Here is a 26,502-nt window from a genome sequence, read left to right on the forward strand (position 1 = left end):
TCCTGAAAAAATAAGGAATTAGCCAGGTAGCACAGGGGGAGGCAGAGAAAAAGGGAAGGAATAAAGTTGGGGAAGTAAGCAAGTTGCTGTGGATTGTGCAAGACCTGGAATAACATGCTACTAAGCTGGGAAGGAGAAAAGTAACCACTAAAATTTTAAAGCAGGATTCCTGAAAGCCTACAGATTAGGGAGCATCTACATTATAAGTGATACAGTGTAAAGAAAAACAGTAATTTTACATGGTTTTCTCTGATGCCAGTAGAATGTACTCAAGATAATCCGAAACCCAAACAAGTTATTTGCTGCTGACATTCATTAAATTTCTTCAAGAAATCTAGATCACAAATTATGCCATTTTATTGTGAAAGATTTAATCAGAATCCATTACATGTCATAATTTGGGATACAGTGTAACAGAGTAACTGTGATATAATGAAAATAAAAACGAAGCATTGGGGTACAGCTCAGTGATAGCTTGCATGCCTAGGATGCATAAGGGCTTTGAGTTTGATTCCCAACATGAGAGAAGGGGACAGAAAAGGGGAGAAAAGACACACACACACAGAGACAGACAGACAGACACTGAAGGGGGCAATCACAAGAAGACTATTTCAAAGAATGTTTTAGGAAAGACTGATGATTAAGTGGATGCAGTGAGTTGGGTTATGTCCCCTCTCCTACCTCTCAGTATGTTGCAGTCTGCACCCACAGAACCTCAGAACATCCCTTACTTGGAGATAGCTTATTCACAGGCATACTCAGGTTAAAATGATGCCTTCATCCAGCATGCCTGGTTTCCTTATAATAGGATAAACACGCAGACACACACCGGGGGAAATGCAATGGGAAGACTGGAGCCAAAGCTGCCACAGGGCCTCCCAGATGCAGATGCTTCCCTGTCACCTTCACGGGGAGCGCGCATGCAGGGCACACCTCCATCCCAGAATGCCAGACTCCTCCAGAATAGAGAAATGTTATATTTCTGTTGTTTAACCTACCCATTTTGCAGTAGTTTGTTATGCAAGCCCCCAGGAAACTAATATAAGTAGAATTACAGGAGCAGCAACTTTTAAGAATCTGCATGTCAATTAAAAGTAGTAACCTAGAATGGATTTGTGCCAGAGGGTAAAATTAATCCATAAAGGGTATTATTATTGGATCAACTAACAAAATTAACAGTGAATATATTACACAAAAATACTGCATCAGCATAAATATATGAAATAAATGAACTAGTTACAAAAGACAATAATGTGATTGTTAGAAGATACATACTGAAATATTTGAGGAGAAAGACAATAAAGCATGTAACTTACCTTTAAAAGATTAGCACAAAAATATTACATATATTAAATGTGTGTATGTGCACACATACAAGGAAAAATAAAAAATGAGAAGTGGAAGAAAGGGAGAAAATTCATATAATAAAAAATGGAGGGAGGGAGGTAACAATAAGTAATGTAAAGAACCTGAGCATTCCATGTGCTATTTTTATATTTGTAAGATTTTGTAAAGTTGAAATTATTCTAGGCTGGGCATGGTGGTGCACACCTGTAATCCCAGCACTCAGGAGACTGAGACAGGAGTACTGCTGTGAATTCAGTGTCAGGCTGAATTACATAGTGAGTTTATGACCAGCCTGAATGACATAGCAAGACCCTGCCTCAAAAAACAAAAACAACAAAATCTCAGATAAAATATATACAAAAAAATAACATCTTTTTCTTTTTTGAACTCATGACCTCACGCTTGCTAGGCAGCGTGCCTAGCAACTGCCTATGCCACTGAGCTAAATCTCCAGCCCCAAAAAATAACATCTTAAAATATGAAAAATAACCTAAAGTTAATGCTTCAGGTTAATATTGGAAAAAAAAATTTTAAGCAGGATATAGATACAAGAACCCCAAATCAAAATATAAAATAAGAGAAGAAAAGAAAGAGAAGAAAAGAAACAAATTCAGGAACCAATTTAAGTTACTGAAATTCTAAATGCCTCAGAAAATTCTTAAATGTAAATTTCCATGTAAAATAAAAATCAGTCACATCACTTAATTAAATATATTATTTCATGTTATAGAGATACTGCAATACAAATTAAATTCACCAGTGCTTAAAAAAATAAAAATTAGGTTATCAGCCATGTATAGAAAGTACTCTAACACTTATTTAGAATAATCACTGACAGAGATAAAATGATATTTTTTTATATTTATGCAACATTTCCTCAATGTTTCATCCTTTCCCAACATTATCAGTATTTTGATATTCATTCTGAGGTTTCATCATTTTCTAATGATAATTCTAAAATGCATAGTGAAAGGAATCAGACCATAAAAAATAAATTATGCTGCAAAAGCATATGCTGATCCTCTTTTTTCATTTTTTGGATGGGGAAGGTCACCACACACAAGGACATTGCCAGTATATACAGAATTCTTAGCTGGAAGACAATTCGTTGGATAAGCACCAGTTACTGGCAAATCAAGCAGACACAAATCCACAGTGAGCAGGCATCGCTCAGTACTCTAGGTACAGCCACGGCAAGTCTATAGCAGAAGGAAACCCTGGGTGGAAATGCAGCTTTGCAGATACACTGCGGCTGGCTGCAGATGACACGGCCCAGACCCTGGACAAAGATGGGGAGGCCTGTAGGTGAATTCCTCCTGGCCCTTCACGCAGTGCGCCTCCAAAAGCAATGGCAGTAAAAAGCAAAGCAAGAGTTCCGTGAATTCAACTCCAGCCTCCCCTCCTCTCCAACCACTGTCATGAGGCCCTGGCAGAAACCATGACTTCCAGCAGGATTGGTGGCTGATAATTCCCATGAAGAGTAAGACTGAAAGCGCAAGGGCAGACTTTGTAGTCTTCTTGCTCTACATGACAGAAAGTACCAGCTGGGCATGGCAACACATGCTCCAAATCCCAGCACTCTGGGAGGCTGAGGCAGATGATTCACAAGTCTGAGCCCAGCCTGGGCAACTTTGCAAGGTCCTATCTCAAAATTTAAAAAAAAAAATAGTAATAATAAAAAGGTTGAGATATAGCTCAGCACAAAGGCTCTAAATTCAACCCACAGTACAAGAAAAAAGTTGCTTCCCTCCTACCTTTCTTCTGCTCCTCTCCCCTTTTTTTTACATCTGACCTCCAGAGAACTACTCACTATGAACAAGTGCTACTTTACCACAAATGAGGTTTTATCTCTTTGCCTAATGTCTGTATACCACAGAATCTCAAGAATTCAAAAAAGAAAATGATCAAATTGTAATCATAAAGAGTAGAGTGAATTTTTATTCCAACACTATGAATGTGTCTAAGACCAGCAAGCCCTGTGAAGAGAGACTTGCTGGATAGGGGACAGTCACCACGGTGATAAGATAGCAAAGAAAGTAAACACATGATGGTCTCTCTTTAACACACCTACAGAACACCTGCTTTTCCACAGAAACATGAATATACTGAGGTACGTGGCAGGTGTCCTGTCTCTGTCCTGGAGGCAGGCTTCAGTCTAAGCTGACCACTGAGATCCTTTGCAGTTCACACCCACATGTGGTGGTGCTCACCTGTAGTCCCAGGTACCAGGGGAGCTGAAGCAGGGGCATTGCCCAGGCCCAGGAATTTCAGACCAGCTTGAGCAACATAACAGGGCCACATACCACAAGAAAAAGATACTTAATAAAAGTATAGACTAGAAATATTTGTTTAATGCAAAAGAAAGTGACAAGGAGAAACAAAAAGCCCAACACTAAACAAAATCATCTATAAAATGGTACACATGAATCTCTCACATAAATAATAGCACTGCATGTGAATGGAGCACACATTTTAGTCAAATGGCAGAAGATGTCACTCTGGATAAATAACATGATCGAACAAAGTGGTATCTATAAAAGACACACTTTCAATTAAAGGCAAAATAGGGTGAAAGTAAGAGAATAGGAAAAAGGGCAGGAGGCAAACAGTATCCATAAAACTGGAGTAGTCAAATAAGTATCAAACATAGTAGAGTTTTAAAAATTACTAGAAACAAAGAGGGTTAATTTACAACTAAAGAAGAAGGAAGCAGTTAATTCAACTGGAAGACATAACAATTATGATCACACATGCACTGTGGCAGGCTAAAAAAATCTACCTTCTTCTCCCTAGAAGTTACCAAGTCCAAATCTCTGGAGTCTGTAAATGTTACCTTATTTGAGAAAGGGGCTGTTGTCATGTGATTAAGTTTTGGATATTAAGTTTATCCTGTGTCATCAGGAAGGGCTCCACATGTAATTACATGTATCCTTGTAAGACGGAGGGAAACAAGGAGGAATGGAGGGAGGGGAGAAGACAGGGAGGTGGGGGAGGGGAAGAAAAGACAGAGCTAGGGAGAGACAGAGAACTACCGGCTGAAGAAGAGAGGGCAGTACAGTGGAAGGCAGAGGCAGACAGCCTTTGAGGGAGCGTGATACTGAATTCAGGCTTCTGACCTCTAGAACAAAGACAAGTACATTTCTGTTGCTTTAAAGCATCAAATGTTTGTGAGTAATGTGCTACAGTACCAACGAAGAACTAGTAGAAGTGCATATCAATATTATATATATATATATATACACACACACATATGTAACAGAGCCCAAAAATGAAGTAAAAACTGATACCAACAACGCAAACTTTAGTATCTTATTTGTGAAAATGGATAGAATGAGACAGAAACTGGCAAAGATATGGATTTGAACACAATAAACCAACTTGATCAACCACAATAAACCAACTTGGCATCTATGAAATACCCATTAGTGGCAGAATATTCATTCTTCTCAAAAGCACAAAACAATTCTGCCATCTCACTCAGTGTGTCCTACTTTGATACAGCAACCTAACCATCTCAGCATCATACACTGGAAGTCCTTCCTTTGCCCACAGGTCTGCAATGCCAGCTCTACTGTATCGGAGGTTTCTTTCTATGTCCTGATCTATTTCTAGGTCCTCTATTCACTTCTCTTAGTCTACTCCTCTTAAACTGCCCAATCACAACTGCTTTATAATAATTACTGATACCCAGTAACGCAAGTCTCTTGGAAACCTGTCCTTATTCTCAGAGGCAATTTGGACTACACCAGCCCTTTGTTCTTTAATACTAGTTTGTCATTTCCCAGCAAAAGAAACCAAACCTGTTGTTACTAAGATTGGTTTTCATGTGGAACTTACACATCTGCCCACATTCCCTAGGAATTTAGATCTGACCACAGCACAGGTTTGGGCGGGGGTGGGATCTGCACTTAAGAATTACTATTTCCAACTGCAGCCACCATGGTTATATTTACACTCTTGAGCATATTATCAACATAGAAAACAGAAAGGCAACCGGAAAAGAATGATATGGGGTGGGGGACGCATATTAGCTTCTGGCATTTAAATTGTATAAAATAAGGAAAAACATGCTTCCTACAAGAAGAATTTTTTTTTTGTACCAGAACTTAAACTCAAGGCCTTGTGCTTGCCAGGCAGGCACTGTGCCACTGAACTACGTCTCTGGCAAGAAAAAGGTTTTAAATGCCATTTCCTTACATGTTTTTATCAGAAACATGCAATTCTGTAAAAAAACTAAGCTATTATCACTTGAGAACTATGCATTTTCTATTTAAAGGAAGAAGATACAAAGGATTGACCTAACTTATTCAGAAATTGAAGATTTTTGAGGGCTTAAATATATTTAAATGTTAGCAATGGACAGGAAAAAACCAAAATGGTTTAAAAAAAAAGTGAAATCTAAAATTATTTGCTATCAGATAATACTACGAAAAGATAATATCTCTTTTAATTTGTTCAAATATCCTCTGATGGTAACAGGAAGGGAAGTACTTACTCATTTTATCTTTATCTTAATCAAGCGACTGTCACCATTAGAAATAATAAAGAAGACAAAAGCTACACAAGACACATAAAACTAAATGTGATTCTAACTTGTAACCTCAGGACAATTCATCAACAGAGTGCTTCCTCATACACGTCACTCCTAGGCCTTGAGAAGCTCTTCATTTCAGCACCTTATTGCAAAGAAGGTAACACTGAGAAGAGAGGATATCATCTGTCTTACCCACTGAGTCTAACACTGCTGCTCCATAGGTAGGTGCTCAATCAATGTACATTAAGTGAACAAATTACTGTGATTATAGTTTGAATAAAGTAGATGTCATTTGGCTAAAACAAAATGTTCCGCTTTGCCAACTTTTAGAAATACTCCTATTATTACTGCTCAGAGCATGATTTTCTTACTTCAACTACAACTTCAGGGTTCAAAGAGGCAGTACAACACACAGACATTATATTGTAAGAGATAAGTGCTAAGCACTCCTATCTCATGTATTTTTATATCATTTGAAACTATGAACATTGGTTTCTCACATTAATAAAGCAATATTTGGAATAAAAATGCCCCCTCCTTCACCTAGTTCAGGTAACATGGACCAATCTCACGGATATAATAATGCTTTGATTTTACCCTAATTCCAACTGGTGAGAACAAAGAAAATGTAACTTACTTGCCTAAAAAAACTACTCAATCTTCCGTAAGTTTGCCTTCTAAAAAGTGTAAGATATATCTTCTATCCATATGTCTGTCACTTAGCCAATGTAGCAATGCTGCATTTAGATCATCATCACAATGAAGAAAGCTTTGAGGATGGAAATGGCTTGTTCAGACAGGAGTTACATTCTTCTAATACAAATAAAAAATGCAATAGTATGGCGTGCACCACAAAACCATGCCTCTATAAGTATCCTACCCCTTGAATTGATATTTGGCAACCAAATACTTAAAAAAGACATGCTAAGTAGCTTGAATTAAGTGTGTCAGTTAATTAATTGAGTTCCCCCTCTACCAACACAGTACTGTACAATCTTATTATTCACTGTTCCATAGCTCATCTGTTCTGAGTGCTGGTCTGTCCCAGGAAGAGAGACAGCTGCAACACTATATCCCTGTTCAACCTGAGAACCATCTGACTTTAATTGTAACACACAGCTTGATGTGGCTCTGGCTATGAGAAGCCAAAGCATCGTCTGTAATAATCTGGAAAAGCAGAAACCTGCCAACAGAGGGCTGGAAACAGGGACTGGTGCTGTCTGGCTGCCTGACGGGATGCAGGAAATATGATTAATGAGTAAGGTGTAATGATATCAGGAACCCGATTAGCACCACAAAAAGGTCACAGATCAAAGTAGTATGCATTTCATGAGCTACAATCATTGCATAAAATCCACAGACTTGAAGAGGAAAACCAAGCAGAGGAGGGGGATAAAATCCTTATGTGATAACATGTTAACAGATACATAAAATACCACACTAACCATTTAGTCACTGATTGAAAGCTAGCAGCAAATTATAAAATGTATCAATGTGGACTGTATTGTGGAAAGCTTTGTTCATCATAGATATATGATAAATGGTTTTGGATGACTAAATGAGTTATAAAATTCTTTCATAAAGACACATGCAAAACTAAGCATATTTCCCAATTATGAGTTACAATGATGATATATAAAACCCAAATCTAAACTACATTTGCACTTGATCTGTAGTGAATTTTTATGCAGTTCTATTTGAGAAAATGAGCAAAGTCTGAGCTTAAAGTATAAAGGCATCTGTAAGACTCACTGAAGTGGGAATCATTGGAAAGGTGAGTAAGTACACTCTAACAATGGGTTATAATAACTCCACAGGTAATACTATAAAATACTATTTTGCATATTATTTCAAAGTCCTGTCTAAATTTATAGCATAGGCAATCAAAATCTGAATCTGACTAGAAAACATTGTGGTAAATTACAATCTTCTTTTCCTTGGTGTTCTCAGCACAGAGATTAAAAACAGACACATGGAAAAATTGAAACTTTACACATTATTGGTGAGAAGACAAAACGGCATATATAGTGAGCACATTCTTATTATTTAACTCCTGTTATGGTTTATGTTTGAATGCCCCCCCGCCAAAGCTTCATGTGGTCTTGGGGGAAGGAGGCAGGCCTTTTGAAGGTGGCTGAGTTTAGTGTTTGTGATTGGTTCATTATCTAGTGCTGGGATTGGCAATGTGAGTGTTACCCCCACTCAAAGGCATGGAGCCAGCAGGGATGAAGGTGTGCTCTTTCCTTTTTTTTGCTCTTGCCAATTTGGTACGTGCTTCCTCTACGAACGCTACTCCTGTACCATGTCACCCTGCCCTGGAACCAGTGGAGTATGGACTGAAACCTCCACAAACTGTAAGCTAAATAAACCTTTTCTTCCTTCATTTTGGGTGGCAGGTATTTTTTGTTAACAAGGAGGGCAAAGTAACCAAGACACACCCCCTAGTACTCTACCCAATAGAAATAAAGATGTTTATGCGAAGACTTACACAAATACTCATAATACTGTCCATTAACTAGTAAAGAAATCTATGAAATGTAGTCTATACAGTAAGATACTATGAAAGGAATACAAGAAATTAAATACTGTCATATCTAGTAACAACATGGATGAATCTCAAAAAGTCACCCTAACTCCAAGAAGCCAGGCAGCAAAAGACCACATGTGACAGGATGTAATTAATACAAATTTTCTGGAAAAGCAAAACTACAGAGAGAGAATCAATAGCTTCTTGAGGCTAGGCTTGGGGTAGAGGCTGACTATAAAGTGATTAGGAAACTTTTTTGGAGCTAGGTTATATTGATAGTTGCACAACTATATGACTCTATTAAAACATGCTATATAACTTTAAAAAGTTTGATTTTATGGTAAAGTATAACTCAGTAAGTCTATTTTAAAAGGACAATCACTAAAAGAAAAAAATGCATAGTTTAAACATATCTTCTGTTTACTTCTGTTCACATAACTAAGGACAACTACCATTTAAATGTTTGACATCTCCTTCAGTATCTTTCGGAACTAACTTCTATCATGAGTTCTCATTTCAATCACAGCAACACAGTGAGAATGTTCAAAAGTGCTTAGAATAAAAGTAAAATGCTGTGTGTGTGTGTGTGTGTGTGTGTGTGTGTGTGTGTGGTATTTACAGCAGTGTGATACAGTATTAGGTGTCAGGGCACCTGTTAGACTTACCAGAGAACATGCCCAATATTTCACACACAAAAATTACAATTTTTACTCACTAGTCTAATATTACAAATGCAAAAACCATGCTTTCGAAAGGTTAAACTAACCAGGAACCCATAATCAACAATAGGATCGATTCATGCTGGGGAATCTGGCCTACCTCTAAAGCTCACATCCTTTCCTCTCCCCTACATGGTTTTCAGTATGTATAAAATGTGAAATTTCTGAAACAATGAGATGAATTTAAGATTTGGAAGGTAAAATTAGAATGGTATAGTATTAAAGTATAGTATGAAAGGTAAGGGATGCCACCTAGAAAACCAAAGTGCTATAATTTCCCTTCATTATAAATGAAAATTACAGCACAACTGAAATTTTATACTTTTAAACTGAGAATACAGCTCCATCTTTCCTAATTTTTATGAAACTTCAGAAGCAAAAAAAGAAAATTTATCTTACATTCTCAGAAAATAGAACAGAGCCCAAATAGCAGAGGATGTTAAAAATCATACATTAAAGATAATACTAAGGAAGTGTTTATAAATATACAACCCCATGTGCTTCTAAGTTTTCATATTCTAAATATAATGTGAATATTTTATTCAAAAGACAGATATAAAATATAATGTGAAAATATTTTTGTTACCAAAATATGTGGGGACCTTCTTCTAACTTGGAACACAAAATTATGCCCTCTTCTTGGTAATAGAAACTCGTATTTGAAAATGTCAATAATTCCAGTTTCACACATACCTTTCCCTTGTAATTTTGAATTGTATATGAAGGTAACCCAAATTCTGCATAAAAGAATAAAATAAGCCATTATATCTTTCAATTAAAAAAATTATGAAGTACATATGGTGGTTAGTGAAGTATGATATCATTTTTAGTTACCCCTATCAAGTACAGCTTTGTATAGAGGAGCAAGGGTTAATGATTAAACAGATGAAAGACACAGTGAGAGCAAGTCTGTGACAGAGTGGCTGATTAGTATCTTACCAATCTGTTTATGCGAACGAATTCTTCTGAAGTTTTGGCCCAAGGAGGAAGTTCAACATCAGACACTACTGTCCCATCATCCATCACTCCAAGATTATAATTATTGAAGTTGACAAACATCTCAGGAAGATAATAAAATTCAGGAATCAGCTCCTATATAAAAATAAAATATAATGTTATACTGTAAAATATAAGACACTAACTAGATCCTCATTAAATGGGCCTAATCATTACTGTGATACAGAGAAACAAGATCCACTCAGGGAATTTTTTCGTGTCATAGCCCTATCACAGTATTTATATTATGGTAAACAGATTCTATCTAACCAAAGTTAAATTAACATCTAATATTTTACATGTAAACATAGGCTTTCCTTCTATGCTTCACACCATCAACACTATTAAATACAAACATTTGAGTAACAACAGAGGTTTGACAAGACATATACAAAGACCATGCTATACTAATAGCCTAACCTAGATTTTAAAATGTAAAATATAGAATTTTTCCAGAACAAATCCCCAAAATATTTATAAGCATTAAAATGCTACTACTTTGGTCTTTTCATCAACCATGAAAGGAATTCATTACATTTGAGCTATGGTATCTAACAGCATACTTTCCTCACATTTTGAAACATTTATGTTTAGTTTTAAAATGCTAATTCTGATAAAGACCAAAATTCATAAATAGTTGAGAAAATGATCTGCATTAGAAATGGTAAATTAGTACGATTTTAATAATGACTCTTTAGGAAGACATCTAATAAGCAGAAAAATGTAGTCAATTAGGCTTCTGTGTGCAATAAGCCCATTTATAACTAATTCATAGGCCTGCAGATCAGAACTGAAACCCAGTCTTGACATGGGTCAGTGGCTCAGTGGTCTTTTAGATACCCCCTCAGGGCCAACTATGGCAGGCATGGCTTTCCAAACAGTTGAGTAAAATAGGGAGGTCATCAGATTTTGGACAAGGTCAGTATGAACTTGCCAGAGCAGAGAAAAAAGATCCAGCAGGAATTAAGCTATTATCACTTCCATCATCCATGTGAAATGTTGCTTGTCTTTGAATTGTACATCTTTTGTTTACAATCACAGTAATTAACCAAGCAGGTTAGAAATGAGCTGGTCCTCCAAACGACCACCTGATCATTAGATTTAAAAAACATTTAAATTAAAGGAAGAATCTTGTTTAAAATTCAACCTTAAATGAAATTAGACACCGTTTGCATAAAGGTTATACAGCAAATATATATCAAGAATTTACTAACTTTAAACCCCATGTCCTTAAACAGCAAATATGCATGGGTTTTACTTATGAGTAAAGTACTAAATATTTAAAATAAGTTTTAAATATATATTCCAAGATGATTCTAAAAAAGAAAAGCCCTTAATAAACTTTTGGTTCTCTCATAAAAAAATAACAGCTTTCCTGAAAATAAAAACACTGCAGATAATATATGCAATTATCATATGAATACAATACAAAAAAAGTTTTTAAAAATGATTATTTACATCAATAAGAGGATTATAGTTTATAAGTTTCTACTACTAATTTGCTGAAGCAAATAAGTGCCAAGACAAGAATTTCACGAAAATGTTATATTTTCACTCTATTCCACTGGTGCTATTAACGAGTGTTACTATATAGTTCTTGCTTTATAATAAAAAGGGAGGTACATGTTTTCTGTATTTACCCAAAAACAAAAGCAGCATTTGTTTTAACTAAATACTAACTTTTAATTTCAGTAATACCCATCTTCACACCTCCTATCATGACTAACAAATGCTATCTTTCCTTTACCTTTACACCTTTCATGTTCCTCAGTAATAACTTTCCTATATATGAAACAACTGTAATGGCTAAATTTTAGGTGGTACTTTTGTCCGAGATTTAAAATCTGAAAGATTGGAGGTTTCTATCATACATCAGAGATATGCATTACATACCAAAAATACACCCTCCAACATGCTCTTGACCGAAAACCACTTCTAGAAAATAGAATTGAATGAATCATGTTTCACAGCAACTGTCATAAAACAAAGCCTTTAATCCTTCTAATATATAGCAATAAAATGATTTTGTATATTTTTTTCTATCTTCTACATCTGTCATTTCATTCAGATTACTCAATAAATTAAAACTGTATTTGCTTAGAACCGAAAGGTTTTCGATTGATTCTTTCGTAAGTTCTAAACTCCAATTAACAGAGAAATATATTTTATTCCTTACCCAGTTTAATTAAACACACAAATTTCTTAAAAATTTAAATTATGTTGTTACTCTAATGTTGACACCACTCCCTAAACATAAATTTACCTACCTAAAAATTAAACAGAGCAATAATACATATAAAATAAGAAATTTTTGATAAATGGTTTGAAGAAAATAACTTAAAAATTTTAAGTCTTTCTGGACCTTAGTTAACTTTCAGTTACATAATTTCTACAAAGCTTAGAAGGAATGACTCATCATTTTCCTTAATATTTTACTTGAAATTGAATGATATGATCTTGTGCCTTGCTCTCTCTATTTGTTTATTTATTTACCTCCCATGTCCTACTCACTCAATTTTGAGAGCAGTCAAGCATTCCTTCCTCAAGAACATTACAGAGTCCAGAGGGGAGACCTCTAAGAGGCCTCTTCCTTTTCTGTTGTAAAAATCTAAGCAACCAGAAGAGATTTGTGTGAGGTATCCAGGACAAGGAGATTTCAAAAGTTAACATTTTACTTTATTTTATTTCTAATTTAATTTTATTCTATGGGCTGAGAAGTGAAATTATGGGGTCACACGTGAACTATGGGGTCTACCTCTGAGCCGTGCCCCCACCCTCCAAAAAGTATTTTAAAGAGAAGCCTAAAAAATGAGGACTAAGATTTTTCCTCGATCAGGGTGGTAAATTTCTTGAAATCTGCGTTAGTGGTTTTCAGCCTGGACAGTGAAGGGAGGATAAGGGATGGAGAGGCTGGGCTGGGACCCAGGGGTGGGGAATGGGGAGCAGGGTCCCCACCACCCCTGCAGTGCCTCTGTGTGAATTACAGCTCATTGAGGCCCTGAAGAAACAGTGTGCTGGGCTGCGTGAGCCTGGGCTGGATTTCAGCCCCTGTTCGTTCCTCCAGACAAGTGTCCTTTCATGTGTCTTTTCATGAAGGACAGTCTGCCTACTGCACCTGGCCGCCCATCCGCACAAAGTGCCTCGGGAAATAAAGCACCAGGCCCTGGACAAGGGTGAATGTTTCCTAATCCCTAATTGGTGGATCAGCAGACTTGCCTGCCTCTTAGAGGAGGTGTAACTAATAACCAGCACAGACTAAAGACGCTAGGGCCAGTTTTCTAGGCACTACATACAGCATGGATTCTCATTCAAGCCCTGAGAAAAAGAGGTTTTTGCCCTTCCGTACTACTGACACCAGTGAATTTTCACCAGACTATTACGAATAAGAGTTGAATTTGAATTACAATGTTTCATGTACACTTGGGTTGATGGTTATAATTTTTGGTGATTTTTTTTTTTTTTTGAGACAAAGTCTCACTATGTAGTTCAGGCTGACTTTGAACTCACTCACTAAGCACTTCAACTCACAGCAATCCCCCTGCCTCAACCTTCCAAGTGCTAGGATTACAGGCGTGAGCTACTGAGCCTGGTCTGGTGATTTCAGTGAAGATAAAAAAAATCACCAATATATTATCTGATACCATTTTCTAGGGAATTCAATATGGAGAGAAGTACAAATAGAATGTAAACTTCACCTTTGTTAAAGACTAGATTTTATAAGACGATCTTTTTAAATACTTTTTAAGCACTGGGTAGCTATTAAGGTGGTAGTGGGGAGAGCAGGGCGCGGCCCTGGATCTGCACAGAGAGCTTGAGAGTCTGGGCACTCTGTGCTCCCCGGCCTGGCCAGGTTTTCCAGAGCAGACCAGACAAAGCAGTTGAGGGCTGCTGAGTCCTGCGCAGCCTGGTCTGTTCCCTGGCTCTAGCCTGTTTCTGTTTCCCCACAAGGCCAGCTTCAGTCTTTTCTTAAACTGTCAGTCTGTGAACTTTATTTTCTTCATGGGGCAGCTGCGTGCATCACTGTGCACAATCCGCACAGCAATCTGCCCAGGGCGCGGGCGGGAGGTGGGGGGATCAGAGGCTGGGAGAGCTGGTGGCCAGGTCTCCACGCACCAGAGTGCTACGGGCTGATGACAACCCTGGTTTTGAAACTGCCATGGAGAACTGCATGGTTTCAATCCCAGCTCTGAATCACTTCCCTTACTGATGCATTTTTATGTTTTAATTAAAAAGGGTGATGTGGGTTTTTGTTGTTGTTTTGTTTTTGTTTTTTTGGTACCGGGGATCGAACTCACGACTTTGCGTTTGCCAAGCAGGCACTTAGTCGCTGAGCCAAACTCTCTTACCAAAATAAATAAATACTAAAAAGGGTGATGCAACACATCATTCCACAAAAACAATTTGCTTCTTTAACTCTGCAAAGAACTGTGTCAGGGTCTCAGGTTTAAAAAAAAAAAAAATGACACGTTTCTCTAGTATAGAATACAGATCTAAGTAAGAATGAAAGGACACAAGTGGTAGAAACAACTTGTATTGTTCAAAAGAGAAAAGAATGCAAGTCCACATGATGAGAGAAAGTTTAGGGAAAGAACATAATACACAGCACTTCCCTAACATGAAACTTGTTTAATCTGTCTTAGAATTGCATGGTGTCTAAATGAAGACACCTGAGGCTGAGAACTCCGTGGATTTGTTCACCACTTCCCCCACAAGTCCAGCTGTGGTGTGGGCCACATATTTCGCACTGAGTAAAATCTCACTGATTGAATGACTGAGGGGTGGTACAGAGGACAGCAAGGGAAGGAACAGACTTGACAGCTGACAGGTGCTTATCATTTGAGGCTCAGAGGGTGACATGCATGCATCATTTGCTTCTAATGATCAATGAAGAGAATTGTAAATATTTTAGGGAGTACTTTAGATACAAGGCAGAAGATAAAATTAGAGTAGTAGGTAGGATCAAAGCGTGAAATGCCTGAAACGGCCAACTTCAAAGCTTTCGCCTTTGTCCCATAAGAAAAAAAATTTCCATGGGGAAAACTTTAAAAATATGAATGTGAATTTAAAATAGCACAAATATTTCCAAGTGGTTAAGTATGAAGAGATATTATAAGATTCTACATATAATATGAAGGACATCATCGAATAAGTATTATTAAATTAGTATGGGACAATTACATACACCTAAAACATTTTACACTCCTTATAATGAAACTCATGGGAGCTGAATCCCCTCTTACTATGGTATAAACATGCTAAACTCAAGGGAGGTATACCAATACGTAAGAAAAGAAATACACACACAGCTAAAATTTTACTGTGGATGACCATGACATTCAAGCTAAGCAGAATTTCATTTTAACCCTAACAGCATCTAAAAGCAAGCCTTGATGCAATACCAAATATCCCAGTTCAAAATGATCTCCTTTGACAGATGCTATTTAGTAACAGTCAAAGACTGTGTCTTTCTAATACTTCTAACCCGCATTTACAAAGTATGTTTTATATTCATCAGAACAGAACATTCAGTTCTGGATAAAAAACACATGTTCAGCAATTCTTTAAAACATCAGTGGAAAATGGTAAGTAAACAACACTGACAGAAGACAGATATATTCACAATCCACATTTTCTCCTGGCTTTGTGACAATAATGTAATCTGTATCAGTTAATGAGGCAGACGGGTCTTAGAAGCTGGTGACACAGTCAAAATACAGTATACCATCTCCTAAAATAAGAATCAGAAAGGTTCAACCGGAGGTTACACCACAGTTCAGGATAAGCCTATTGCTTTGATCACAAATCCCAAGGCTTTCATGGCATAATGACATGGATTGGTTGTGACCACACATATGCTTTGGTTTTCTTCATTAAGGTATGATCCCCACTGATATGAATGGCTTTGCTGCCAGGCTGTGTGAATCTCCTCCTGTGAGTCACCAATTCTACCAGTTACCAATTCTATTCCCTGAACTAAAATCTTCACTGGATCTGGGAAAACACGGCAAATTGGAATCTGTTATTCTAAAGACACAGCACAGGCAGAACCAAAATAAAAATAAAGATGCTACTTTAGATAAAAGTTAAATATATTACTTTCCTCTTACTAAAACACAAAATCCTTAGGTATAATTACAGTACCAAGGATACTATTTTAAGGTATACTGGGTTGGGGATACTGATGGCAAGAAGATGTGAAGGCAGAATTCTGGCTTTTCATCACTGGAAAAACTGATGTATTTTACAAAGAAAAATAAATCCAAACAAACTTTCTTAATGAACAAAAAAGACCAGATGAACAATGTTATGGAAAAACATAGATGTGCTGATATAATTTGCAAGTTTTAATTTTGTTAGCCCAAAAATAACCAAAGGTTTTAAAAATTTTTATTAGAAGTCAATTACAGTTAATTTATTTAAAATAGCTATTTTAAATGAAGAACATATCTGAGTTTTCAAATTAATGTTTATATATTTTTTCTTTATTTTGTAGACAAGATGATCTCTTTGTAAACAAGATGTTATTTTTTCCTTCAATAAAAGAAAAACATAATAATTTTTTAAATTGAAGAAAAAATAACTTCTCATCCTTTTAGACAAACTCAAATAAATATTGTGTGCCTTTCAGTATTATGAAACTGCTGTTTCAAACACATTAAAATAATGAAAAATCATACATTACAAATCAATGGGTAATCCATTTCAAAATAATATGAAAAATAATTAGGTTTGAGTCTTGTCTACTCAATTTACTGTCACATATCCTGAATTTAATTTTTGTGATCCTGTACTCACCTCCATTGCCTTTTTTAAAACATAGAACTGTTTTAAGGCTCATGCAATATATCACAGAATTCTGGATCCACTATTATCAGTAATAAAATGCCTGACAAAAAACCCCAAATTTCTCATTCACCTTGCCAAATTCTTAAAGAGGTCATTCACTGAATTGTGCCCATTTATAAAAGGCTTTTAACATAATTATAAGAACTATAAAAATAAATATGTCTACAAATATCTGAGATTAGTAAGTCCTACCTGGTCACCATCACATTTAAAAAGAAATTTATTACTTTTTATTAGCAATGACAGTACAGTCTTAAGATTTTTATGACAAATTCCATCTATAGTTGATAGCTTTTTCCTGCTTTCAACGTATTTGGACTACTAGTTATTTTCATTCAGTCTTTAGCTATTCAAGGTTCCTAACTTAAATGCAATTGTAATTTGTAAAGAGATAATCAGCAATAATAGAAACAAATGGTAAATTATAACTTCTATAAGGAAAGGCACACAAAAAAAGACTATTTTAAATGCTTTATGGAACAAGTTGTAAGTAAGTGTATTATGTATGCATGTAAATAAATGTATACATTAATAAATGAATATGGGGAAGAGTAGTCTATATCGATATTTATGAACGCACTGTTGATCAGTCTATATTCTATAGACAAAAAAAGGCCACTAGTCAAAAACCAAGTCATATCTATTTACATTTTTATAATTCAAGAAAGTAAGAACATTTTCCAAATGCTTTAATGGGATATTTCTTAATAGAACTTTTTTTCTATGCAGTAAAAACACAAGAAAAATATTCAGTGTTTGCAAGTAACCTTTATCAACAAAACAATGCTTCACTGAAGACAAAGAATACAAACTTCAATATTAAAGAAAAGTTTAGGGCTTGTAATTTAACCTATTCATACTTGAAGGAGAAAAAGGCTAAAGCAGTGTGAATAAATCAACAAGTGTGAGTTATGAATAATGTATAAAAACAAAAATGAAGAGACATAGTTCAGTTAGGGTGTGAGTGTTCACAAAGTTAGGAGAGAGGTGAGAGCTCAAGCTCGCTATTGCATGGTGTGTAACTGATAGAAAACAGAATCTGCAAGCATATAAAAAAGAAGGGCAAGGAGGAACAGAGGAATGGAGGGAAGGTGTGCATAAACCAGAAATGCACAAATGATGTACAAACAAAGAGATTTTACTTTAACTTCTTTTGGCATTGAAAAAAGCCTACATCACAAAAAAGTATGTCTGGACTGAGAAGATAAACTCACCACATTATCGAAGTTCCAGCTTTCTTTAAGATGCATTAAGAAACATATTTCCATAAATTATGTTCTATTAATTGCTGCTAAGCACTTTCTTATAAATGGGCCTCACATTAATGCTATCATCATCCAGAGCATGGATTAAGAGAGTCAGAGATGCGCTACTGGTGGGAAAATGGAACCTAATTTATCTTCAGACTGCAGACCCCTGGGATTTCAAAGGTAGCACAGGGCAAGTCAAAGGTCTCATGTTTTACAAATCTCATAAGACACAAATAAAACTATTCAATGATCACTTCCATTCTGTAATATTATTTAACATATACACATATAGTTAAAACTCCTAAGTGTTAATTTTTATAGTTAAATTAATTCATGTGCTATTACTGCATGGTCATATATTTTATATTTTTCATTTAGCAATCTCTTAGGACTTAACTGCATTCTTTTTACTTAATGGGAAGTGTGGCAGACACTTTACTGCCTTAGTAATTTCATAACAATATAAATTTTACATTCATCATTGCCAATACACAATTAATGATAAAAATAGGTTTTTAAATGGAATATCTAAGATATAACCACTCACACTATGTCCACAGGTACTTCTTTTGTAGAACTGTAACTGTAATAATTTCATCTGTATTGTTTAAAATGCAGAAAATTGAATTATTAACAGTTCTTATTCAGTTTATGACTTTCAGCTCCTGGCTCTCTTATAGGCAGAAAATCTTATCCTCGAAATGTGACAACAGTAGCTGCTTTCCACCTGGATCACAAATCCACTGGTTTTACTTTTTTATTTGTCCTCAAATCAGCTCTCTACCTTTCTAGACTCCTTTTCACCTGGAAAATCTGGATGCCTACCTGTTCCCACAGCTAACAGACCCACACCCTGGAGAAAGACTTCTGATTCATCCCTGGATTCCTACCTCGTTCAGGTTCTTATCATTTGTCCTTGTAAATGACTGTCAGGCTCCTAAAATTTCTCCTTCACTCAGGCTTCCATTCTCTTTCCTTACTGCTTTATTATTACTTCTCTATTCCCATGCTACTGCCCAACAGGAATTATTCTATTATACTCCTGGCTCAACAATCTTAAGTGGTTCCTCACTGCCTTTTATAGTCAGCCACTGCAACATAAAGCCCACAGGCCACACATGGCCTGACACGCGCTTTTAGTGTGTAAAATTTTACTGGAACACAGTTGTGCTCATCTGTCTATACTGTTATGGCTCCTTTTCTGCTATGATGGTACAGTTTATCTGTGATAGAGATCCCATGAGTTATAAAGCCAAAAATACTTACTGGCAATTTAATGACAGTTTCTGGCAATTTACTGAAAACTTCTGCTGAACTGGCCTCTAGAACTAAGGCAAATATTTTTAAACTGTTACTGAAGGTCTTTGTATTAGACATCATTAGCCTATTTTCTATACCTCAATAGCCTAAAACTAATTAGCAGAGCAGGAAGTATGTTCTGTGAGCTTTGTTCACATCATTTCTCTTGCTCAGAATATCATTCACTTCACTGTCTTTAATTTAATAAATAGCTAATCGAATGCCTACCATGTCCCTGGCAGGATTCTAAGCAGCAAGGCCAAAATAGATGAGCAAGGCAGTGCCGAGTATATCCTTTCACAGAGCCAATGTTTCCGTGAGATAAAAACATAAGAAACCAATCAGTAAGTGTAATACACACACGACAGACAGTGAGTGACATGAAGAAAAATGAGATCAGGGAGTAAAAGGGTATGAAGTAAGACTGCAACCTTGAGGGAAGACACAGAATATTTGACTTACTGACACGGTGATATTTGAGCAGACCTCAAAAGTAAAAACTAAGTTCACAAGAATATCTTCAGGAAATGTTTTAAGTGAAAGGAAAGTGAGAAGCAAAGGCATTAAGAAAAGAAGATACCAAGAGTACTTGAAGATCACCAAGGAGGCCTTGACTGGCAAACAACAAGAGTGAACAAAAGGAAAAAAGAAAATGGTTAAGAGGTAACAGGGTCAGGCAGGGTAGCACATATCTGAATTCCAAACACTCTAGGAGGCTGAGGCAAAAGGACCACAATGTGAAGACTAGCCAAAGAAACTTAAGAGTTAGCTTAAAAGAATAAATAAATAAATAAATAAATGAAGAAATAGGGCTGGAGAAGTAGCTCACTGTCACAATCAGTCAATCAGTACCAAAAAAGAGGTGACAGGATTTTGGAGCAGGTCTAGGATATACTGAGTCTCAAAACTGAAGGGCTTCACCTTGTACTCTCAGTGGGAAACCATTTACTAGCAGGAAAAGATTGTGAGGGGAGTAGACTGAAACAATGGAGATCAAGAATTTGGCTTTGAGAATGAACAACTGAAAAGAAAAGACATCTCTCTGAAGAAGATCAAATGGCCAATAAACACATGAAAACAATGTTCAATATCACTAGCCATAAAGGAAATTAAAACAATACTGAAGTTCTGCCTCACTCCAGAAAGAATGGCTATCAACAAGAAAACAAATAATAAATGCTAGTCATTCAGCAAGGGTTAACTGTAAACTGTTGGAAGGAATGTGAGCTAGTATACCACTGTGGAAATCCATAGGGAGAGTTCTCAAAACACTAAAAGTAAAATTCCACACAACCCAGCTATTCACCTGCAGGGTATATTCCTGAAAAGAGTTAAAAACATGACATTACTGGGGGCTGGGGATTCGGCTCAGCGGCATAAGTGCCTGCCTTACAAACAGGCAGTCGTGAGTTCAATCCCTGGTACCGATAAAAAAAAAAACAAACAAACCCAAAAACATGACATTACACTTACACAAGAAGTACAACTCAAAATAACTTAATCTTGGAAGTGGCCTACATGTTCATCAGCATACAAAGAAATAAAGAACATGTGATACATATAAAAAACAGTATTATTCCACTATAAAGAAGGATAAATGAGTCATTTGTAGGAAAGTGGATGCAACTTGAAATTATAACATTAAGTAAAATAAAATCAGATACACAAGCATAAACATTACATGGTTTCTCACATATGAGAAATTCAAAGTAAAAATTTAAAAAACAAAATAAAAGGTAATACAAAATAGGGACAAAGGAGCTAGGAACGGAGGAAGTAGGGAGGAAATGAAGAACAGGGGAATGTAAAAAGAATTGAGATGTGTTATGTACATGTACCAACTCCCCACAATGACTGTAACTACTATGTACAGCAAACATGTACTAATAAACATTAAGAAAAGATCTAAACCACAGCAGAGTGCTTTCCCACAACTTATCCTGGATTCATGGGAAATAAAAGTGCAACTACATCTAAAAGTTTAATGGGGGTTCTGCTAGGTGTAATTTCGGAGTACAGAGGCTGTGAGCAGAAGGAAGAAAGAATTTGGTTTTGTACATGTTACATTTATGATACAATTTATGTATTCAAAAGGAAGTGTTGAGGAGGGAGTCAGATATCAGAAGGAATGTACAGGCAAAAGACATAAATTTGGGAGATTTATTAAACTCCCCTGCATCCTTAAAGACAGAGCTGAAGAATCACTTACTCTATGAAGTCACTGCTGCTCCGCCTCCCCCAGACGTAATTCCATTTTGTTTATATCTTATTATAGCACTTGTGAGAGTTGAACTTGTAGTTAAAAATAATATAATGTGTACCTGTCTTTCTCATCTAGAGAGATGTGTGAAGTAAGAACCCTGTTTATCTTAGTGTTTCAACACCAACTGCTTTCTATTAGGTATTACATATAGTGAATAATCAATAAAGACTAGCTTAAATGTGTTTTGGGGATTTAAGTTCTCAGAAAAGCTAAATATCTGTGTGCTGGCAAAACATTTCTTTTATTCTGTGTTCTCCAATTAAAACAAACTCTCTCTCTTCCTCTCTCATCTTAAAAATCAATCACCAAACCATAACAGTTACTTTCTAAATATGTGTAGCCCCAGCACCACTACTGAGTAAGCCTTCAATGACTTTCGCCCAGTTACTTTAACAGTTTGTCATCTGCATCCACTTTTGTCCATACTGTAACTAACTCATAAGCACTGATTACAGTTACCTTTTAAAACCACAACATCTGTTTGTGTCACTCTTGCTGCAAACCCAGGCAGTCCCCCAACTGCTGAGTGGCAGGGTGAAGTCCAACCACCTAACAAAGCAGAAGGTTCCTCATACCTGGCTTCAGATTTCCTCCTGGCTGTCTCTTCTATTCATTTGAGAGCATAGCATCTGTTATGCTCAGTTCCTGGGATTTTATATTATTATTATCAACACATTCTTTTCTGGTGCAAAAAGCACACTGAAGGCAAGATGGTAGAACTATACTTGATACTAGATCACAACCAGGGTCTGACGGTGGAGAAACTTAAAAAAAAAAAAAAAAACACCAGCTTTTTTAAAGTAAATATTCTCTCAAGAGTTCCTTTAAATTTTACTCTAGATTTATTAAGCGTAAGTTATATTTTAGTAGTAAGTTATCATAACAAATACCGTTCTTGAATAATCTCCAGTAGAGATGAACTTACTATTGCCACCATTCCACAGTTATGAATCAAGGTACTGTTTAAACTCCTCCCACACTCTAATCCTGACTTTTACTCATTTCCATAAAAATTACAGTGCTTACACTGCAGCAAGTCACACTGACTTAACTAGCAGACTGAATTTACTGGTAGGGTCCCTGAAAGAGAGACTGCTCCAAGGGAAGGGTAAAATCCAGGTATGATGAGCTGGTTTAAAAAGCTTCTATGTGTGCCCAATATTTAGATGTGATTGCCTTGTGAAACTCATTTAAGCTTTGAGTCTGTGATTTATTCCACAAAATGTAATCATAAGTCAAAGTCACAGCTGAAGAAAGTTATCTATTGTAAACCTTAGTTCCTAAATTTAACTAAATCTTTGAGCCTGGAAATAGAATCTATTAGGGATTTCTCATCAACATCATTATTATTGTTAACACTGTTATTTTGTGGTACTGAGGATTGAACCCAGGGCCTCACATATTCTAGGTGAGTATTCTATATAGAGATACACATCCCCAGTTCTTTCCTGAAGATTTTGAAAGTTTAGAGATTTTCCAAACCAACTTTAACATTTTCCACTTCAGTTCTCAAAACTATATACTAAAGCTAATACATAAATATGTAAAATTAATATATATTATATATAACATGTATATACATGTTATATATACCTTTTTTTTTTTTTTTTTTTGTACCAGGGATTGAACTCATGACCTCGCACTTCCCAGGCAGGCACTTATGCCACTGAACTAAATCCCCGGCCCTAAAGCTACTATTTTCCAGTTCATGTGTAGACAAAGTACACACCAGAAATATTTGTTCAAAGAAGATGCAGACATTCTTCTGAAGCTGTCTCTTGGGATGGCTCCAAGTCTGTCCTATCCAATACAAAGGCCACCAGCAAGTGGTGACTGAACACATGAAACATGGCTAGTCTGAGCAGGTATGTTGGAAGTATAAAACATTGAATTATTTTACTTTGATTATATGTTAAATACTTTCAAGTTAGTTAAATGCATTATTAAAAATTAATTTCATGTGGTTCTTTTGAATTCCCAAAATGTGACTACAAAATATTTTAAATAGGGGCTTATACGTGTCATCTATATTTTACTTCTACTAGGTAGTTACTTAAAGAACTAAAAAGTATCACTGAAAGGTTAGATCCAAAATTGAATGGACATAAGAATAAAAAACATGAGCGAAGCAGCAGAAGTACACACAAATGAAATACAAAGGCTATTCACAGAAATAATTAAGGAAAACTTCGCAAGCATAGGAAAAAAAATGATATTCAAAAATAAAAGGCATAGAGAACTCCAGCCAGCTACAACCAAAACAGATCTATACTCAGACATATAATAATCAAGATCCCAGAAATTCAACACAAGAACATAATATTAAAAGCAGTCAGAGAAAAGAAACAGATCATCTATAAAGGAAAACCCATCAAAATCATGAGAGACTTCTCCACACAAACCATCAAGTCAAGAAAAGCTTGGAGCAAGTATTCCAAACCCTGAAAGAAAATAACCTGCAACCCATATTGATGTACCCTGAAAAACTGTCTCTCAAAATTAATGGAGAAATAAGATGTTTCCATGACAAAAAGGAACTGTGAGAGTTCATGACCACCAATCCAACCCTACAAAAAATACTGAAGCACATTCTGGAGAGAGAAAAAATAATTACCAAGATTCCAGGAACAGTGGCAGAGAGGCCTCAATGAATGGGGCAGATAGTGGAATGAAGGATAAAAGTAGACAACCAACAGCAGAAAAATAGCATAGCGGAGATAAGGCAGAGAAGACTGGCTATAATCTCTAACACAGATGGCCTTGATACAGTACAAAAAGAAACACAGGCAGAATAGATCAGGAGATAGGGTCCATCAAGATGCCCTGAATAGGAAATATAATCTACCTGAAAGAGGATTAATGAACTGAAAGTCAGATGAGAAAACAATGCTCCATGTGACAGAGAGAAATAGAGACAGCCGTCCAGCAGCTGCAGATAGCTTGGAAAGTCATGACACTTTTGTGCAGTGGAGAACTACTCAGCTATAAGGAAGGACCTTGAGGCTTTAACAGGTAAATGAATACAGCTTAAGAACAAGCTCAGGGGTAAAAAGTTTTAGAACAACTTGGGTAGATAGTGGATTGCCCTCCTAATCTAAAAACTAAAGGAGTTAGAGGGACCCAAAATGTACAAAGCACCCTGAGAAAGGGAAAGGGGAGGAATTGTCTAAAAAAGGAAGGCAGAGGACATTATTAACAGTGTATTAGGATATAAAAGCCACATTAGTCTTACCACTCTGGTTAGTTTGATTTTATTCTGTTCCAGTCTGTCTACTCATACTAGATTTGAGGGCACAGACAGCTATCCCAAAAATAGCAGGATATACTATGGTTAGTATCCTTAATTTCCTATTAACTTAACCTGAAGTCCTGTATTACTTACACTGTCTTACCATGACTGATCTTATTTGAATCTGGTTTGTTAGACTGCTGTTTTGTCTTGACTGATTTTATTCAAATCTGGTATGCTTGACAGTATCAAGTCTAAGAGCAGAGGCAGCTACTTCGAAGACAACAAGATGCAATAGGATACCCATTCTGGTTTGATTATTAACTGCTTTTGAAGTCCTACAATGTCTCCAGTGTTTGGTTTTTATTAATATTGCTATGTAGTGCTATGTTCAATTATATTATGCCTGATGATATAGACAATTCTATTGAAAATAACAAGAGACATCATAGTAACTATTGTAGATCACCTAGTACTGTGGCTTTATATATCCTTTTCATTTCATATTTTTCTAGGAATTTGTTTTGTTGTCTTGTTTTGACTTGTTTTTCCTTCTAATAGAGAAAGGATAGGTATACACGTAGAGATTCACGCAGGTGTAGAACTTCTAAACAGTTTACAAGAATAGATTATATAATGTATGATGTAATGAACAGATACTCTGAAGAAAAAGAGTCACTAAGATACCCAGTGTAATTCCACTGCATCATGATATAAAATCTAGCAATACTATTATTCTTTGTCCAGAGTGATATTATTCTGTTTTCTTTTGTTTAATTTTGACATATATAAGATATGGACAGCTGTTTTGAAGAGAACAAGAGACATTATGGCAGCCATTGTTGACTTCCCTATTGTCTGGTCTTGAAGATCTAAAATGCCTTCATCATCCTGTTCTGATAAGTTTAGTACTATTTTGTTTGGTATGAATTCACTGTGTGTGAAGATATGACATCTATTTGGAAGAAAATAAGAGACAATATGATAGACAGTGAAGATCTCTGGTGGTCTTGCTTTGAAATCTGTGTTTCTTAAAATGTTTTATGATCTGCTTTGTTCTGTTTAATTTTACTTTCCTTAAAATTAAAAAAAATTGAATGGACACAATAAATGATCTCAAAAATTTTTGAAAGCTAAAATTGATAGACTGCTTTAGTAAAACCTAATGAGGAGTCTTTCTTTTCTGACATAAAGTATTAATATTTAACCTATATTTTACAGCAATAATCTTTTCTTTAAAAAAACTAACATTCTCCAAGTAGTGGCTGAATGTGATAAGTAAGTATTCTAAGATTGTGCTAAGTGCCTCCTTCATAAGGAAGATTAATAAGGGTATATTGTTCTTATTTTTTTTTTATTGGAAAAAAGTAAATCAACTTTTGCCTATCTCAAAGCACTTCATTTTTGTAATATGCCACAAAATATTTTAGTAGCTATATACCATATCAATCAGGCAAGGCACACCTTCGAATTCATTCAGTGATGTAATTAC

The 26,502-nt window shown here is 35.9% G+C and overlaps 1 protein-coding gene across 6 annotated transcripts in view; it reads right to left on the bottom strand.

Moving 5' to 3' along the window:
* The window catches only part of Lrba (LPS responsive beige-like anchor protein), a 662,281-nt gene that overhangs the window by 122,994 nt on the left and 512,785 nt on the right, over window positions 1-26,502 (bottom strand). For all 6 annotated transcript variants that reach the window (XR_010039211.1, XR_010039212.1, XM_003476894.5 and 3 more), the window contains exon 47: window positions 10,067-10,219. Coding sequence is in view for 4 of the 6 variants with exons in the window: in XM_003476894.5 (XP_003476942.2) it covers window positions 10,067-10,219 (153 nt within the window). In the remaining 2 variants the exon portion in view is untranslated. The remainder of the gene's footprint in view (window positions 1-10,066; window positions 10,220-26,502) is intronic.

The sequence above is a fragment of the Cavia porcellus genome, unplaced genomic scaffold, assembly GCF_034190915.1.
Source record: "Cavia porcellus strain 051 isolate PalLab524CR breed Dunkin Hartley unplaced genomic scaffold, mCavPor4.1 scaffold_14, whole genome shotgun sequence".
Classification (NCBI taxonomy): Eukaryota; Metazoa; Chordata; class Mammalia; order Rodentia; family Caviidae; genus Cavia; species Cavia porcellus.